The sequence below is a fragment of the Tamandua tetradactyla genome, chromosome 4 (assembly GCF_023851605.1).
Source record: "Tamandua tetradactyla isolate mTamTet1 chromosome 4, mTamTet1.pri, whole genome shotgun sequence".
NCBI lineage: Eukaryota > Metazoa > Chordata > Mammalia > Pilosa > Myrmecophagidae > Tamandua > Tamandua tetradactyla.
In genome coordinates this window covers 123,719,812-123,740,916 of record NC_135330.1, presented here as the reverse complement: position 1 = coordinate 123,740,916, position 21,105 = coordinate 123,719,812, and the positions used below count along the sequence as shown (strand labels likewise).

Below are 21,105 nucleotides of genomic sequence, written 5' to 3'. Positions count from 1 at the left end.
GGCTTCTTTTAAGAACAATAGTCATCTTTCTAAAACATTATTTTTCCATATAAATTGCATTTTTAGTCATAAATAAAACCATTGACTTTTTTTCTAGTGATCTTTGCTCACTATCATCAAATATTTTGCTTAGTTATGAATGGAAAGAGTTAATGTGAAGAGCAAGGGATTTTTTCTTATTAATAAAGTTCTTCATGAAGACATGATGATAAATATAAACTCTTTAATTACTCCATGTCGTTTTACAAGTAGAAGCCAATGACTTATCTATAAATCCTTTTACATATCATACACAAAGATTGAGCAACCTCACATTGGTAAATATATTAGTATTTTCTTACATCACATAACTACAATCCATCAAGAACACTTAAGTCACTTCAAGTAGATATTCATATTTGCAGGAACTGTGAATATTAGGTAAGTATTCAAATTGCCCAGTAAAAATAATTTTTTAAACTGTAATGCATTTTATATAGCAAGTTGTGATGGTAAAAGGTCAGGAAACATATCATCTTTCTGACACTTTTTACTTTAAAAAACAAAGTTTTTTGTGAGGATCAACCTAAAAAAAATCCAGTATAATTATATTCAGTATAGAAATATAATACATGTATGTAATATTTAGGTAGCTACTATGTGTATATATGTATATTTCTGAACTGAATATAATTATGTTTGTATGTGTGCATGCATTGAAATTTCAATATGGTTGGAAAAATAAGATTTATATTTGCTGATGTTTATATTATAAAACAGACTGCACTACTTCTAAGCAAAATCTACTTTTCTATAAATCATCAGTCAATAAAGGACTTAAAAGCTATATGTTTACATATTCTAAATATAGTTGCTAATTCCAAAACACTGAAATAATAAATATTAAATATGCGGAAATACAGTTAATATTTTGAAGACCTATATATTAACTAATATAAGTAAAACATATATAACTATGAAATCCAATATATACAACAATGCTTTTCCAATTTTACAATAGGACCTAAAAAAACTGATTCATATTCCCCAAGGCTGACACATAAGAGTAGCTTTATTCTTTCTGGGTGAATCATTAGCAAATTCTGATTTTGTTTGAAATAAAAGAAAACATCAGAATCGATAAAATTGAACTGGAGATAGAGAAAATATGCGTATTTTTTTCAAAGTATTTCTATGCCATCTTTGTCAGGGTAAGCAAGTTCATATTTATTTGTGTCCATGATGACTTAGATATATATCCAAAGAAGGAGCTAAAACTCCAGCATGGCGATTTCACCCTCTTTAAACCTCAAACCTTAACTACAAATTGGCCAACACTTCTTAGTAATATAAAATTCCAAACACGTTTTCATTTCATTTAAGTGCTGAATTAACTAATCATAATAATGTAAATTAATATTTAATATATGCATATCTAGCTAAAAGAGTCCGTATTTTCCTTTTACGGCAAAGCCCAAAACAGGACAAGTTAGGAATTGTACACGAAGGTAAGAATAATCTGGTGACTTTGGTCAATTGTTCATTCAAGAAGATTAAAGTTTAATAACCATATCTTTCCTCTTTCCTGTTTACTTTGGTGATATAGAATAGTTGCTTTTTTCTCTAGGACAGGCTGGAGATTTGCAGTTTCTTCCAATCTATTATCAATGGTTCCTTCCACCATGATAAACAGCGACTCGAGTACTGATGGGTTTATAACGATTGCTTAAGCTTTACACTTTGTGAACATTGGAAGACTTCACTCACCTTGTTCAAGTGGCTGGCTTCTAGTTGAAGTCGTTTTCATCTTGAGTGCCTCCCTGACAGACATGTCACAGCAGGAGCCTTTGTTAGTGTCTTGGTCGCTGTCAGCCTGATCGCTGTCCCCGTGCCCACTGTCTCTCAGGCTGGCTCTTTCTGGGTCCTTAAACGTGGAGCTACTGAAATACATATAAAGACAAAGAAGAGAAAGTGTTGTCTCTACTAGGCGTAAGCTGAAGTGTAGCCTCTTGCAAAGCAATTTTGACACGAATGCAAATGGGGAAGCTTGAGAAAGTTATTTAATAGGCCTTACCTTTGAACAAACTGCTGCCTGCTGCCCATGTAATTGGGCTCTGCGGGAAAATTGTCTGTCTGTGAAAGAGAAGGAAAAAAATACGTATAGTTGTACACTGGACAAATCTCCCGCCGAGCAACAAGATTTCCTAGTGGAAAAATGATTAATAATTCGAAAACTCCCTTAATCTTCAGATTTGTACATTTTAATTAACTTGGAAATTGCTGACATGTAATTATGTACTCAGAACAATTAAATGATTCCGGTCCACAAATTACCTGTTAAAAGTAAACAATGAGCCTGTCATAACTGGCATTCTCTGTTAGTACCGGGATGGATAACACTGTGTTGTTTCATTACATAGATATCAAGATTGAATGTTTGTGGGAGGAGTGGGGAAATGACCTAAATTTCTCCATATGAAAAGTGTGAATTATTTAATAATACTCATTTTTAAACATAATTACATCACCTGCTGGGATTCAATCCCCTTCTTGATGACATATAATTTAAAATCATCTACTCAATGAAGAGATATAGGCCCTTCCCTTCAAATTTTGCCAGTAACAAATGCAAGCACGGCACATAGGGTTGAACTCATCTCTATAACTCATTCTCATCCCGATCCCAACTATAGAAATTGTATCCACACAACGCAATGAAAATGGGTGTTTCTTCCTGAATATTAAAAACAAAGCAAAATAAGAAATAAGAAAAAAATAAGCTACTTAAAACATTGGGAGTAAAAATATTGAGAAGGCAGACTTGATTTTAAGGTTGTTTTTACTGCTTCCAAACTGATGTGGAACGCTGCCAAAAAGAACTGAATTCTCCTTGTATCATGAAACAGAGTCTTTTGGGAGAAAGAGACTGGATCTTTCATAGATCTCCCTATACTGTACATTCATACCCATTACTCCTTCTTGCAGCTGACTCAGTGACAAAGCTTCTCCTGTTTTCTGTATCACTTCATATCACACCATTATGCTCTAAAGCAGCTATGGGTTTGTACAAGATCATCCAGCATACAAGTTATTGGTAACACAGGGGGCGTGCAATCCATGAAGCAGAGGGTCCAAGGTAAGGCTTAATGTAGTGCAATATGTGTTTTTTTCTGAAAAATAATGAGACCAATTTAAAATAGCAATTCCCCCCTTTTCCTTCTCATATAATAATTTATAATTATTTATCTTCATGGACTATCACAAAAAAAATGTTAAGAATAAAAGCTATTATTAAGCTTCATTATCTGTTATAAATTTGGGGGGGAGGAAAAATCCTTACAAATTTCTCAATCTGTAATCTCTTCTTTGTCCAGGTGTCCTTTATCAAACTACATGCAAAGAGGAAAGCGAATATTAAAATTCTTTTGGATTCATTTCTCAATCCTAAACCTCTTTCACTCAGAGTCAGTGTAGCAGTTTTCACTAAGATGCTGGACTGGTTTCTAGTTTCAAAGGTGCACCTTAATTTTTAGATCCATAATGGCAAACGATCAACTTTTAAGGACATGCTGTATCTTCAGGTTAAAAAAAAAAAAAAGAGTGGTAACAAAAAAGAAGGGACAAAAATATTATCAAAAGTATCTTGCTAATTATTCAAAATACAGTTACTTAGAAATTCCACATTTTAACTTTTAAATGAAAACTAGTTTGTCCTTTGGAATTGGTCAAAAACTTTTATCCAATACATTCCTGTTGTCAGTGAAAAGCATCAGCGTTTTAAGACACTGCAATAAGATAGAATCGTAGGTATTAGGGATATAGTATAATATAAAGTGAAAGTGGAAACTTTCATAAGAAAATAAAAGCACGATTACAAACCGCCTTATGGTTTTAATGGCTTTAATTAAGGGAGGTCTCATAAGATGTGGATCCCTATTCAATTAGATATAGAGAGACAAACTGGGAAACCTTCTTTTCCCTTTACTAATAGGAACAGTATATAAAAATGTCTGCATACTACTAAATTTCTAAACAGTTCTAAAAAAGTAAGATACTTTAAGAAACAAAATACATTTTCCCATTGAATTAACAGCTAAATTTGCATACCTGCACATATTTATGTACTTACGTAGCAAAGTGTTTTCTGAATACTGGGCAGCAGGGTTGCTACCAAGTTTTGTTTTGGTGTTTGGTTTTTTTTTGTTTGTTTTTGTTTGTTTTTTTTCATGAAGACAAAAAAAACAAGAGGAAGGAAGAAACAAATTTTGGAAGCATAAAAAAAGAGGAAACACAAAAGTAGAGTAGAAAGAGGGAAGAGAGTGAGAAAGGGAAAGAAAGAAGGAGGGAGAGTGAAATAAAGAGTATGGGGAGGAGAAAACAGTGGGCAGGTAGGTTTTAAAAAAAAGAATTTCTAGAATTTCACAAAGTACAATTTCAAGATTTCACAACTGAACCTACCGATAGTAGAGTATCAGATATTTTAATAATATCTGCACTCATTCATTAAACTAGAAAGGAATGTGAGAGTCTATGTGTGTGTGTGTGTGTGTATAATTACCATAATGAAATAGCCACTTAGCTTTTAACAAACATATAACTAATTCACTATAAAACACACAGTGGTTCTAAAATAGGAAGTAGCGTTTTCATTATCTAGGCTCCTAGGGTGTCTGAAAACTCATTTAAAATAATCTGAATATAAAATATCCACATTTGCATAGGAAAGTTAAGAAAAAAAGCCAGGTGTATCATATATCATCATTTAATTTAGAATAGGAGAGATTTCAATTTTCTACCACTGTGCCCTAAAAATCAGGTTTTAACTTTTAAAGCTTAACTTTTAGGTTTTGGAAGAAAATAAACTTGAGATTAGACACTTGTAGCTTTTTTTAGGGTTCAGCAGAGTAATTAAAGATGAATATTAATAACTTTTGAAAATTTCATCCTCTTCCATAAAACCTAATCACTAGAATGTTTTCCTCTCAAACTCAACTTGGAAGCTGTGACTTTTAACTATTGTTTTAAAACATTTATCATTTTAAAATGCGTAATCTGATGTGTGGCTAGTTGCATAAAATTCTCAAGTAGATGCTTTACAACTTGAATGGTACAATAATCTTTTTAATCTATTCAAACTCAGGAACAAAATAAATGGAAGCTTTTTTAGAAGTGATTATTTGCTCACAAACACAAAAAAAGATCTGATCTAACTTACAAAACTAAATGTGCCCTCCTATTTTTTTCCATTTTGCTTGTTGTTATTTTGTTTGTCTGAAACAATTAAAATATAGGCTTTCTTTCCCTTCCTTTGGCAGAAAGCACAAACAAATGAATAACAAGTGAGCAAATACCCTTTAGCCTGCAAAATGGTTTCTTCAATTATTTGCCTTTGTGTATTTCTCTTCCAGAACTCAGAAAATTGTATAAACTTATAAATGATAATTGAACTCTGAAGTTTTATCAGCAATACTGAATTTAATATTCCTGAGATATGCCATCTTCTCCAATTTGGTCAGCTTAGTAGGATTCTGTTAAGCAAATTCGTAATTTAAAAAACCAATATCTCTGAGAAGGGTTAAAAAAGAGCCCCTAGTGAAACTGAAACATGGCTGAAAGTGAGAAAGCACTTTAATAGAACAAGATTAATTTGATAAGGTCACTTACATATCCCTTAAGAAGTTGAACTGAAAGTGAATGACAAAAGAAGAAAAATGGGCTTTTTTTAAAAAGTAAAAAAATAAAATAATGAATTAAAAATATATTAAGCATTTGACAAAATCCAACATCTTTTCATGATAAAAATTCTCAGCAAACTAGGACTAGAAGAGAACTTTCTCCACCATATAAAAGAACATCTATCAAAAAAACTTTGATGAAAGACTGCAAGTTTCCCCCCAAGATCAAAACCAAGCAAAGATGTACACTAATCACTTTATTCAACATTAATGAATTATTAATGAATTCAATAAGGCAAGAAAAATAAAAGGAATACAGGTTGGAAAGGAAGAAAAACTGTCCCTGTTCACAAATAACACAATTATTCAAGCAGAAAATACCAACGAATCAAAACAAACAAAAACAAACCAATCAAACAAAACTTCCTGAAACTAATAAATGAATGCAGCAATGTTGCTACACTCAAGATGATCACGCAAAAATCAATAATATTTCTGTATTCTAGTAAAGAACTTTTGGAAACCAAAATTTCAAAACCGATACCATTTATAATAGGCCCCCCCCAAATCAAATATTTAGTTATAAATTTTAAAAAATGTACAGACAGGACCAAAATACTGAACATGGCAAAAAATTGATGAAGTAAATCAAAGATGACCCTGAAAAAGGAGACACATATTGTTTATGCATTAAAGATGCAACATAATGAAGATGTAAATGTTTCCCAACTGATCTATAATTTATTGTGATTCCAATAAATCCCCAGCAAGATTTTGAGCAGGTATAAATAAGATGCCTCTAAAATGTATATGGAGAATCAAAGGAACTGAAATATCCAAATCAATCTGTAAGAGAAAAATAAAGGAGGAATCATAATTCTCCATTTTAAGACTTACTATAAAACTATAGTAATAAACCTAGTGCAGTACTGTCAAATGAACAGACACATATTAATAAAACAGAAGAGAATGTCCAGAATTAGACCCAAGGAAGTACGGCCAATCCATTTTAGAAAAGTTGAAAAAGCAATAGAATAGAAAGGAATCTCAAGCTACCCCTTATATTTTATACAAAAAATAAATAAATAATTCAAAATGACCTAAATGTAAAACTGCATTAAAATCTCAAGAAAATCGTTGTATCCTGGGATTAGGCAGAGTTTTTAGATATGATCTACAAAAGAAAAAGAAAAAAAATGAATTAAGAGTGCTTGCTCTGTGAAAGATACTGATTTTTTTTTAAATGAGCAAGTCACCAGTTGCTAGAAAATATTTCTAATACTGTATGCCGAATGTATAAAGAACACTCAAAATCACACAGTAAGAAAAACAAAAACCCAGTTAAAAAAAGAACAGAAGACTTGCACAGACACATAACCGTATAAGATATACTGATAGCAAATATGCACATTAAGAGATATTCTATGTAATTAATAATTGGGAAAAGGCAAAATAAATTATGATGAAATGGCACAGCATACATATTAGAATGGTTAAAATAAAAAAAATACAGGTAACAGCAAATACAAATGAGAATGCAAATCAACTAGAATTCTTTTATGGAAAATGTAAAACATTGCAACCACTCTGGAAAACTTCATGGCAACTTCTCATAAAGTTAAACAAACATATACCATTCCTAGGTATTTACCACAAGGACGTGAAAACCTGTGCACAACTACAAACATCTAGGGATGTCTTTACTCAAACTGGAATCAACCGAAATGACTTTCAACAGGTGAACAGATGAACAAACTGTGGTACATATACACAATGAAACACTACTCAGAAAAAAAAAAAAAAAAAAGGAAAGAAAGAGGGAGGGAGGAAAGAAAGGAGGCAGGGAAGAAAGGAAGGAGGAAGGGAGAGAGAAAGAAAGAAGAGAGAAAGAAAGATAAAAGAAACTATCGATGCAACGACATGGATGAATCTTAGAATTATGCAGAGTGAAAGAAGCCAGTGTCAAAAATTACATACTAAATATTCCATGTACAGGACATTCTGAAAAAAGGAAACTATTATGGCAGAGAGCAGATCAGTAGTTGCCACGGGTTAACAAAGGGATAGAAAGAGGAAGATTTGGGAGTGCTGGAATTGTTCAGTATCCTGATTCTGGTGGTGGTTAATAATGTTATACTATAAAAATTCAGAGAACTCACCTTAAAAATGCCAATGCTACTATATAATAATTTAAAAAAAAGAAATATCAAAAAGCATAAGAGATAATAAGCCTCTCATATATGCTGAGGATTCTACTTCTTATTGAGAAGAATTTAAACTACAAATCTTTTATTAAATATTCTCAATAAAGAGTGCTTCTAAACTTAATATTTGAAAATTATGCCGAGCCAACTTTATAAAGCCTACGAAAGAAGCCCATATTCATTTGGACAGACTACAAATGGATTTGGGATATAAAGATCTATTTAACCACACAAGCAGACTCAAGCAACCACTCTGTAAGACAGTCGCCTAACATATGAATTATTTAGCTAAACTTGCATTTCTTTCAAAGATTTTTTTGTTTGCAGCTCCCATTTATACAGCAATAAAGTAAATACTTTAAAGAAAGATTTCAGCCTGCATTTATTGAAAGGTGTAGCTTCTTCTTTCAAGACAAACACCAAACATGGCCATATTATGGTGAACTGGGATCCATCTTCAGAAATGATGAGTCTTCAAACTTAGAAAATACCTCCTAAAATTGATTCCATATTTGGAGGTAATTTAATAGAGCATATTTTCGTAAGGACTCAAAGGACATGTAATGCAAAATGACTAGCATCTAGTACCGAAGCTCATACAAAATATTGTCAAAATAAGTTTACAACTTTGTAAAGTTGGGATAATACTATCTACAATATGTGCCTATTATGCTTTATATTAAATAATGTTTGAAAGCTTAGTTATATAATGTTATTTCCATTATGACTTTTTAATTTTTAAAATCTTATATGCAGCACTGTAATGATCATGAAATAATGATAACTAGGTGAAAGTCTGGTAAATTCCAAAACAGTACTTGGATTTTTATAAAATGAATCACATGTGGGATGAGAAAAATAAGACCTCATCATTTTGAATCTCATGTCAAATAAATCCATGGGAGAAAATATCTACGTAGAATGACTGGGTTGGGAATACTGGGCGTAGGGGATTATAAACTGCTGACAATCTGGGGTCCTCTTGCCTTTTTTCTGTCCAACTTCTTTACCAAGAAGGGACCTTTGGAAAAGAGGCCACTATTCAGCCCAATAGGTAAATCTTTTTATTCCACAAACATACCGTTGGGCCATACCATAAATAGTACAACAAAAAGTCAGCACTCAACAGTGTAAAATTCACAGTTATCTGTGATCCAGTCAGGAATTAGGCATGCAATGAATCAGGAAAATATTACCCATACCTAGAAGAAAATTTGATCAATAGAAACAGACCCATGGATGAGCGAGATGGTGGATTTAGCAGACAAGAATCTTAAAAATCAATTAGACATATTATAAGTATGCCCAGAGATGTAAAGTTATGACCCTGAGACTGAAAGCCTCCTTAGGTTTTTTTTTTTACTAGATCCTTCCATTGTCTTGCCTTAATCTTGGCCTATAATGGATATAAAAAAGATCCAAGTGGAATGAAACTTCTCAAAATGACAAACAATATTTGAAATAACAAATATGCTTAATGGTGGATGTATGGATAGTTCAGTGGAAGGATGTTCAGCACGTTTGATTCCTGGCCAGGCCACCCCCCACCCCATCCCCACGCTGCCCTACCCAAAAGAAAAAAAAAATGCCGAAAGAGAATGACAGCAATCAGACAGTGAAGAAGAAAGGATTCTGTACATTGCACTAGATTCTAGGAGGCTACACTTCAATAATTGTAATTGTTAATAAGTATAATTAAAATCAGTCAGTAAATAACACTAAAGCTTTATATGTTTGTGTCAATATTATTTTTGTAAATTTGTAAGATACAGAAAGGTAAAGACAGGGCGGTGCAATGGTGGCTCAGTGGCAGAATTCTTGCCTGCCATGTCAGAGACCCAGGTTCAATTCCTGGAGCCTGCCCATGCCAAAAACAAAGGTAAAGACAGCCTTGTCGTGTGCAAAAAGAATTCTCCCATTGGTTGCAATACAAATATGGAGGAGTTTTTAATTCTTTAGGTATTGAACTAGAATAGGAATTATTAAGGAAAATGAAGGCATGTCTTCACTTCTTTGAATTCATCATTACAGACCAGTTCACTTCTCACAAACTAAATTGGGGTTAAGTGTGAAGTGAATAGAGCAGTGTTTCTTAAAAATGAAAAAGGTTGTAGATATAGTGTTAAATCATAATATTACAAGTTCAGTTATATTTAGATATACAGGGTTTTCCTAATCTGGGGGTAGGGAAATAGAAATTTGAAAATTCGCTGTGAATTAGAGACACAAGTTTGATTGCATACGTTGATATCACTTGGTTGAAAACAAAACACAACCAGCTGAACTTTTTCCCTTAATTCAAAGGCACTGCTTTTCACAATAACAAGCATTCTCTTTGCAGCAGGCTGAGCACAAGAGAGTGTTAAGAGGTGAATAATTCATTTTAAGTCTTTTCTTACCGACACTGCTTCTGATAGTTTTGCCTTCAACAGAATATATGGTGTGTTTTTTTTTTTCCTACAATGCTGAAATAGGCAACAGCATTTTAAGCCACCACTTATAAAGTTATCTGACAGCCCCTACGGCTTTGGAATTTTTAAAGTACATGAAGTACGGCAATAACTGTATTTATCAGTGATTTTCAAAATAATACATTTTAGACAAGTGTAGTGTGGTCAACATTCATGCTTTATTACTAAAGGTATAATGAAAACATGAGATATGAGAAATTCTTACCACATTTAGCAAAAACCAGCATCCCTTTCATTTAAAAGTGTGAGGGCAATCACAGCTACATCACGTAAGCAAGAATTTAATTCTACTTCTCAAACAGAATGGCGTGGGTAATTTTTAGGGCTGTACATTTTTGTATAAAAGCATCTTGCAAACGTTAACTCCTTTATATAACACTGATAATTTGACAATGACTTATGTGTCAGTTATTTGTTATGGAATCGATGAATCTTGAAGATAATAACCTTTGACAAGAATGAAGAAAATTGAAATAATCGAAAGTGAAGATGTGTGTTATTTGCTATCTATAAAAGCACAAAAAAGAAGAGAATGCTAAACAGTCTCTTTAAATATTTGCTGACTCTGGCATCCAGGGGACCACTGAGATACTACTGAATGCTGGATGTGCTTTCTCCATGGCAGTACAACAGCATTATTTCATGAAATGAAGTCTTGGGAAAGACATCAGAACTCACTAAATGGTTGTTAACTCTAACTTCATACAATTCAGCCATTCTCTCTATCTCAGTCCTGTCCATATTCACTCTACCCTTTTTATTTCAGTGTAGAAGGGATGGGGAGAACATAGATTGAGGTGAGAGAAGAGGGATGATTATAGAAGTTCTGTGCTTTTTGCATTCTCTCAGCCAGTTTTTTAGTCTCAAGAGACTCTTCTCTGCTTTCTTGCTTCCATGCGCTTTTCTCATTTCTATGAAGAATAGCAGTAGGGTTTTCCACTAGAAGGAATATCTAAAACTGGATTCTCTGCAATTGGGCTCCCAGGAATTAGAAACTCAAAACTATATGTGGCCAGTGAAAAAAAATCATTACAATTCTGAAATGACTGTTTCTGGTAGTTTCGACATATGAAGAGAAAGAGAGAAGGAAGAAAGATAAATTGCTGACATATTATTTTACTTACTGTCACTCTGAATACCGAGTCCTCTGAATAATACATTTCTTTAAAATTTTATTTTATTAGCTTTAAGGAACTTGCTAGTAAGCAAAGGAAAATTTTGACAAATTGTATTATTTAGGATTAAAAGTAATCCCTCGTCTAATTCACTTAGCTACTATGGACACGGTTTGGAACCATACTGCACTTAATCTAAATGTATGTAGAGAACGTCACTGTGTACATTCCGTGTGGGAAATTTCAAGTACTCTCTCCTGTATTAGGATCTACTAAGCAGCATTACTGAGGCTTATAATTCGTTCACTCTTAACTGCCTTAGTGGAATTATTGTCCACATTTATTTTTTAAAAAACAAAAACTAGCTAAGTGATTTTCAGAATGTTGCTTATCATATGTCCAATTCACAGCAGAAAAACCACATTTGCCAGAGACTCCAGCACCGGTGGATTTCCAGGCTGCTCTATGAGATAATGGAGAACCATAATGAACCACCCCAGTATTTTTGGAAATGCGTTAATGTACAATTAATGCAAATTACCTTCAAAATATTGTTTTAAATGATCGTTTCATACCAAGCGAAAGCAGTTCTACTATCACCCTTAATAACCAGGTGGCTCTTTGAAAGAACCTGCACCCTTACCTCTCTACACTTCATGTTAAATTATTTCATTGTGCTCTGCATCATATTTCACTCAAATAAATCGGAGTTTTCCTCTGGCTAATAACATGAAAAGGTAATAATAGCCATTCACTTTCAAATATTCTAATGCGTGCAGTGTACTTAGCCAGAAGATTACTTATCATCTTTACCGTCCCATAAATTTTAAAAATAGGCACTTTGACTGTTCACTTTCCAAAGTGCCACAGATATTTAAGGCATTACATCAAATCTCTCACTATGTAAAATTCACGAGCAAACAATAACCAATTTAAAAAATGAACCAAACTATATGTCCATTATCCATTTCATCCATTTTTTCTTGATAATTAAAATGAAAACATTATGAATATAATGATATTGTTAAGTACAATTCCTCAAAATGTTAAATTACTAATAAGAGAATAAAAACAATTATTATTTAGATAATGGGTTTCCATTTTTCAAATGAAAATACAAATCGAGATCAGTTTTCTTCCTGTTTTGTGTTTTTTTTTTTATCAGCCTTTCTAATAAGTCATCACCTCTAAGGGTGCATTCCAGCTTTTAATGGGGCAAGCGAAAAGAGGGAATCCAAACCAAAATGGAACAATTTTTCCTTCCTTTAAGTCTGGATAAATATAGAGAATCATTTGTTGTTTATAAATATAAGCATCCAAACAGGCAAGCAGCGAATTGACCAACATACTTTACAATAATTAGCAAATATTTGGGGGGAATTTTTAAGTCCCCAAACTTTGAGACAAACTTTCTTTAAAAGATAATATACTAACGTTCTCAAAAGAGAAAAAAAAGACAAAGAATATAAAAATTTGAAGTTACAAAAGAATTGATCCATTGGATTTTGATTTCTAACTGCTAACCAAAATATGAGAATAAAATAGTAATTATGAGAATAAAATAGTAATTATGAGAATAAAATTATTTTGTAGGAGATAAGATACAAGGATTTTAGAAGGCTTGTCTCCAGAAATAACTATGGCAAAGGAAAAGGTATGCTCCAATCTGAAGAAAAATTAATTATTAATCAGATATATGAGTATTAGATTACTAGAATATTTATCATTTTCTCTGTGAAATACAAGAATAAGTATCACATTTAAAATGTATGATTCAATAGAAGTAGTCTATTTTAGGTGGGTTCTCATATCTGAAGTTAAAATAAAGCAAAGAGTCTTTTTCAATGCTAACATATTTTTAATTAAACATTAGCACAAAATGAAATGAAATATCTTTACTCTTTATCAGACTGTCACTTAATATCTAATTCAAACATCTCCAGTTCTTTCTGTGCTTGAAGAGTTTAATTCTAAGAATATTTCTCCTCTAGTAAAAGAAGCAATTTTATGGAATAATGATTATTTCATGAGACAATAGGGTTACAATCTTCCATACCTAGTTTTGAAAGAACAGACAATCATTTTAATCTTGTTAGAAAGTGCTTATAATCTACAAGGTACAATTATTTATACACACAAATGAAAAAAAATAAGAAATATCATTAACAGTTAATAATGCCTTAAAACAGGGGTCAGTAAACCCCAACCCAAGGCCTGCTGCCTGCTTTTGAAAATAAAGATCTATTAGCCATTCACCTATTCCTCAGCTGCTTTTGTGCTTCAGTAGCAGAGCTGAATAGCTGTAACAGAGATTGTTATTTACTAACTGAACTTTAACCTAAAAAGTTGCTGACTTCTGGCTTAGAAAGATTCAGTTATTAAATATATAATTCAAATTTTTATTCTATTTAGTCCTGTACATAAAATATAAGCTTTTTTTTTAACATATGGACCATGCTTAAAAAGGTAATTCCTTATAAAAAGCACAAGTCATCTTCATCTTCTGTAGGAAACACATTTCCTTCACAGGATGCACTTCATTTGAAACATGCCAAATTGAAAAAGTGTTCATATTTTTTAAAGTGGATTTCAATGTTAGGTGATTCATAGCATGTTTATGCTCAATTTCAAACTACTTAAAACTGTGGAACCTCTCAGTACCATTATGGGAACACCTGAAAACAAAACTGACTTACATATCTAGAGTTTCATGGAGTGTATACAAATTCCTCTAGAGTGTACTTAGGATGATGAGAGAATCCTATTCTTTCCCACAGAAACATCCTTCTTCAGTTTTTGGTTTACTTCAAAGAGCCACTTTTGTCCTCCTCATGCTTATGCTTCCTCATCTATTTCGCAGGGTATTCTCCTTATTGTATTGTAACACTTCAAAAAGTGTTATTTCCTTTCACCTTCACCTCTTGGGCCATTTAATTATTTCTATTTTATGGATAGGGAAACCGAGGCCTGTGGAACTGATAAGAGGCCAGCTCAAGGTCCCCAAATGAGTAAGTAATGTTGCCTAAGTTTCTTTTGACTCAAAATCTTGCATTCATTCAAATGAAAAATCTGCAAGTTTTTCATTCACTTTGGTTTCATGTGCTTTGTGTTTTCTATTATAGTCTATTTATCATCATTACAATTGCTTTGCAGTTTTATTGTTCTGTCCTAATAATGTTTGTTAATCAATGCTCCTTACAGAGTTTTAATACCAGGTCAGGGCCATTTGAATGGCTTTGCTCCTGTAATAATTCAATTCTGAATTAGATTGAGCACAAGTAGAGGCAAAAGGCAACGGGGTCTACCGGGCAATTTTGATGAGAATAAAATAATCAAAGCCAATTTTATGATTAAATTTGAGAATATTGACAATTCCAGAGCCTCGAGAATTTGAGAACATTTCCATTCTATAAGGCCACACTAGAGGACCTCTTGAAACTACTGCTGTTCTCCCATCTGGAGGACCTGTGGCCATAGGTTGGACACTGGCTCCCAGAGGCTTTTTGATGTTTAATATATAGAGGCCTTGAAGAACCTTCCTTTAAACTAACCTTTGGTCTAGGAACCAAGCTATAGTACTTTCAGGCAAGTAATTATTCATACTATAAGATGTTCTCATGCCCTATCAACACTTCAATATAATAAATGCTTATCAATCATCAGAACCCAAGTGGTATAGAAGCAGGAACCTTAAACTCTGGTCAGATGCCATTAGTTCTCTATTCTATGGGAAAAATTTTGTGTTTCAGAGCTTTCTCATGTAAAAAGAAGTGCAAAAGAAATCAAATGCTATCAAATGTTTCATACCTGTAAATTTCTAGTATTCATTATCCTACAACAGTTCTTTCATCAAATCTTCTCTTCAGTTTCTACCTGGTATGAACTTGACTTCAAACCTGAGTTTCTTTTATGAACAGCACAGTCCTTCTAAAAGATTTAATAACATCTTTCCGCTTCAGAGTTTTTGGTATGTTAAGGGTTTAAGGTATCTGGAAACCAATTATTATAAGATATTCTACAAAAAGTTAATCAAGTTTTTGAACTGCCTATTCAAAATGAAAGTGACAAATGTTCGGATAGGTCAAAGTGGTAATTGTAATAAAATGAATTAGCATTCTAGTAAAATTCCTTTTTAGAAATCTAAATAAGTATTCTGGAACAAAATTCTACTCTCACATAATTACTAGCATTTAAGCCAACTAAATTTTTTTTAACAGAGAATATATTTGCATATCAATACCCTAAATCATGTTGCAGAATGTTTTATGTCATTTTCTCTAAACAACAATAATAATGATATGTGTCAATGTTTATTCAGCATTTAGTATTGATTATGTTACTTATACGCATTAGAACATTTCGTCTTTAATCCTTACCATGGACATAAGAGTTACAAAAATTATTTCTAGTCTGAGAAAACAGGCAAGACATGAAACTTAAGCAATTTTCCCTGGACTAAAGATACATTTTTAAAACTAGGAATTTTGGAAATAAGAATATCAGTGTAAATGAGCTAAATATTTATCAGTGAATGACTGATTAAAGGAATTTTAATATATTCATTACTTTGTCCAGAATCCTAACATTGTTAGTGTGAAACTACATTTATTGACATGGAGCGGCATCCATGAGTTTTTCGTATAACTGTAACTAAAGAACAGCTAACATATGTTTTGTATACACCATGTGAGAGTGTGTTCCTGCACGTGTGTGTGACAGGTGGAAAGATGCACAGGTTCAGAATCATTTTTTTAAAACCCTTAATTCCCAGTGTGTTTTGCAGTCCTTAGCTTTCTCATATTTTAGAAGGATACTTTGCTGCATATATCACATACTACTCCTCCCAGCAAGGACCAGTGCATCACCTCAAAATTAAACATTAATATTTCTGCAGTGAAAAAATGTGAATATTGATAGACACAATAAACAGACTATCAGGTCTGAGTCTTTCAGATTTTGAAACTGGAGAGAAAGGATTGTACTATAAGTAAAAACAACTTTCTCTAGTTTCAATCCACAAGTACAAGTAAAAAGTAGAGATTTTTACTAGTCACTGTTTTAGGTGCGGGCTTTTTACTGGAATTTTGCAGTGAGCAAATATTCCTTTTAAAATTAATAAAACAATAGGCATTTAATGTTGAAAAACTTAAAAATGAAGGAAATTCAGATTCCAATAAGATACTGGAAAAGAACTTGAAATTCCTTTAATTTAAAGCATGGACTTTTTGCATATCAGGATTTTATAGTTGCTGCCGTTATTTTTCTATCTGTTAAAAATCAAATGGAGAGGAGTAACTGGCAATGCCTTCAAATGTAGCAGATGCTTCCCTGGAGGTTGACTACAAATTTCCAGTTCAGCAATGGAGGAGTTGAAACCCAAAATTCACGAAACTACCAGTTCTCGAATCTCAAATACACAGGTCTATGGTACAATGCCTCAGAGGAGTAGTTTCAACTTTGGAATACATGCATGAACTAAAAAAATCAAGGGTCCAAAAATCTCATATATTTAGATCTCAACTGTGTTTGAAGAACACTTATTTACAGATTACTTTATTCTATGGTTTTTTAATGATGTCAGTTTCTTATTGGTACGTAAGAGACATTTTTGTATAAATGCAAAACACAAAGTAAATAATTTCCCCCAAAAGAAATGTAAAAGCAAGAGCTGTTGTATTCTCCGGGGAAATCAGGTTGTCATATATACTATGAAAAATAGGATTTTCCCTTCTCTGAAGGCTCATGAGTTTATTCAAGTAGAGTCAGGTAACTTATAAAAACTGTGTACTTAATATAAAAGACAAAATAAAAAGCTTAGCCTCCTCTAATTTGATTTAAGATTCTTGAAAGAAAAAGATTTTTCTTGAGAAAACAAAATATCACAAACATGAAATGGTGCACTCAGTAACATGGTGCATAAATCACTCAAATTGAAAGCATAACAATAAGCTCTCCATCTATTATTGCAATAAATAAGAATAATGAACATCATGACACTACATTACTCTGTATTGCCGCTATTCATTTAAAAAAACACGAAAGAGTTCATCCAAAATAATTTCACATGTCAACTGACAGTAAGCCTTGCAGTTGAGATGATGCTGAAAGGAAAATTTGTAAAGAGCAGATGCATGGTTTTATGTGACATATCAAGATTATGATAGATCTGAACAGTAACTACTTCACACCAAAATGGTAGTAACATAGTATCCAAAATATTTACATCAGTCACCCATGCTGCGTGTTTTCTCATATTATAGTCGGTAAAAAACACATTAATAAGCTTTAGAGAAAGCCTCCCTGTCAATTAAGCCCTTGGATGGATTCTCCTTTTTCAGTTTCTCTGTTGATTTAGTATACTAGATTATATTAACAGTATTTGCTTGTAAATAAGGGAGAACTCAATCCCATTAATGGAGATATGCTGCCAAAATAATCAGTGCCACACTTAACGAGTTCCCAAGTATTTGGAAAAGCTGTGAAATGGGATTATAAGGTTAAGCTGTGTACATCTGGCTTATTGCTGTATAAATATTTCAGAAATTTGATCTCATAGGCTGAAGAAACACCTGTCTAATCATGACTCTTTTCCCAGTTACATGAACTTTAGTTAGCAGAGCAGTACACAAATGCTGACAAGAAATCATGATCAATTTACATAATGCACTTCTTATGATAGGCATATAATTTCATCATACATCAACCAACTGAGTGGAGACATACGAAATTATATTATAGAAAGGTACTGTGATATCATACTTATGTTGGGGAAAGGGATTGGGAGGGGGCCAAAACTTTAAAACTTCAGATAACCCCCTAACATACAAAATAATTGCACTGTCTTTTTTTATATCATGGTATGTAGTTTAGTATAATTGGATGCTGTAAGTATAATTTTAGTGTAATATGGACCCAGAGGATAATTAATGAAAGGTAGCAATTCATGTATAAAATAACAGTAAAAAGTTCAGTAGTCCCTCTAGTTAATATAAACCTTAATGAAGTTGAACATTAGTTGCTTTTAACCAGATCTAGGATTAAATAACCACATTTACTCTTTCAGTCAAATATACAACAGTCCATTAAACCTGATTTCTCAAAAATTTTGTTCAAAAATGTGATTGGATTAAAAATGTGTTCAGTATGGCTCTTATCAAATTAACTTCATATGTGTAACTTAAAACATGGATTTTGAAACTGTGCTACAAAATGGCAGTTAAAGGTCAATGAATCAAATTTCCAATTATACTTACTGGGAGCAGATGGGTGCAATGAAACCTAATGATTGAATTTTAAATGCTTTCATGGACCTTTTATCTGTTTCCCAACATGTTGATTCTACCTAAATGCTCTAATAAGATAATAGGTTTATTACAATTAACCAACTGAAATGATCGCTCCACTTTCCAATTATTCGTATCATATTACCTACAGCTATGAAATCAGAGATCCTTGCCTTCTCCCTTCTCCAGTCCGCTTTCATCCCCATTCCACACTTCAACCAAACCAGGACCCAAGCTAGGACTGAAACTATACCATTAAATTAGAAATATTTCTTTGGAGGTCTGACTTCTGTAGTAAATAAGTATTTAATATAAATACCAAATTCTAATTTTAAATGAAAATGATTTTAAGGAATTTGTGGACTAAGTTTAATTATTTCAGATATCTTCATTTATCTTACGAACTTTGTATACTGGTCTATCCTCAGACCTGCTTATGTGTAATCATAAAAAAGTGTACCAGAAGGGTAGGAAAACTGACCTCTCTATTTTCAGGTATGGCAATATCTCTAAAGAGAACATTCTTTTGTCCAAAGGACAAAAAAGGGAACCATGTGGAGAGGTTTATTTTATTGTTTTTATATGAAAAAATAACAATCAACTCTTAATGTATATATACTAAAGTCCAGATTAAAGGAAATCCAAGAAGTTTTATTAAAATGAATAAACAAAGTTTGTTGTCTAGTAAATTAATTTTAAACATGCTAAACCTAGGACTTTTCAATTCAACCCATCTCAAATCCACGCTACCCCTCTGTTCTAGTTTGCTAGCTGCCAGAATACAATACACCAGAGATGGATTGGCTTTCAATAAAAGGGGATTTATTAAGTTAATGTATAATTCTTCAGAGGAAAGGCAGCTAACTATCAACCAAGGTTCTTTCTTATTTGGGAAGGCACATGGCGATCACTGCTGGCCTTTTCTTCAGGCCTCTGGGTTCCAACGACTTTTACTGGGTGATTCCTTTCTGCATCTCCAAAGGCCTGGGCTGAGTTGCGAGTGCTGAGATGAGGTACGTGCTGTGCTGCTTGGGCTGTGCAAGCTCTCTCTAAAATGAGAGAGCTGTTTGAGCTGTCTCATTTAAGCACCAGCCAATTAAACAAACATCATTCATTGCAGCAGGCACACCTTCTAGCCGACTGCAGATGTAATCAGCAACAGACGAGGTTCACGTACCATTGGCTCATGTCCACAGCAATAGAACAAGTCACCTTCACCTAGTCAAGTTGTCTCCTGAACCTAACTACCACATTCCACCCCTTGTCAACTTGGTAACTACATGCATCACCTTAAACAATATTAAAGTGCAAAAAATTCTGTTCTGCCTGTGGACCTATGAATCTCAAAACAAGTTATCTGGTGCCAATGTGCAAAGGAGGAGCAGGTTTTCATTTCCATAGGGAGAAACTGGAAGGAACACGGGAATCATAAGATCCAAACAGTTCTGAAAACCTGCAGGTCAAACACCACTGGATTTCAAAGTCTGAAAGTCATTTATACTTCAGCTTTAGAAAGTGGCAGACCCACCCTTTCCAAGGGCCTATGCAGTGGGCCACCTCTTTCTGAATCAACCTCGGAGGACATTGAGGAGACCACCTTTTTCTCAGCTCCACTCTCTCCACCCTCAGGGCCACACCTAGGCTCTCTGCCATTTCTGGGGCAGATGCTCAACCCCTCCATGTGGTGGCAACTAGGCTCTCCCCAGTCCCCAAGGACTGTGTTGTATCTTTTCCAAGGCCTGAGGCGGCACAACTCTTCCACTGCAACAAGGTGGGAGACTCATCCTCTCCATGTATATGGGTGGGTCCACTCTCCTGGCCGAGGTTTCTTGGCTTCAGATCTGAGCTTCCATGGTTCTCATGCTGCAAACTCCAATTTGTCCCTTTTGTGTCCCCCTTTGTCCAGATTGGCAGTGGGTCTGTTTACGCCAACAGTCTCTTCAAGCACTCCAGGACTTCTCCATCATTCTCTTCTCAGTTCCTCCAAAATCTTCCCCTTATCCTCCCAAAAAACCATTCCAACATATCTGGTATTTGCAAGCTGTAGCTGCACCCCACTTCACAGGTACCAAATCTGTTCTAGCTTGCTAGGTGCCAGGATGCAACACAGCAGAGACAGACTGACTTTCAGTGAAAGGGTATTTAATAAGTTAATATATAGTTCTTCAGAGGAAAGGCAGCTAACTATCAACTGAGGTTCTTTCTTACCTGGGCAGCCACATGGCGATTTCTGCTGACCTTCTCTTCAGGCCTCCGGATTCCAACAACTTTCTCCAGGGTGATTTCTTTCTGCATCTCCAAAGGCCTGAGCTGAACTGCCAGGTCTGAACTGCGAGGTCTGAGATGAGGTATGCTGAGCTGCTTGGGCTGTGCTACAT

General features: G+C 33.7%; 1 protein-coding gene across 1 annotated transcript in view; it reads right to left on the bottom strand.

Annotated features, from left to right (window-relative positions):
• The window catches only part of PCDH17 (protocadherin 17), a 112,958-nt gene that overhangs the window by 74,492 nt on the left and 17,361 nt on the right, over nt 1-21,105 (bottom strand). Inside the window, exons 2-3 of the mRNA XM_077158391.1 lie at nt 2,054-2,112; nt 1,747-1,919 (exon numbers count right to left, since the gene is read on the bottom strand). Of these exons, the coding sequence (XP_077014506.1) occupies nt 1,747-1,919; nt 2,054-2,112 (232 nt within the window). The remainder of the gene's footprint in view (nt 1-1,746; nt 1,920-2,053; nt 2,113-21,105) is intronic.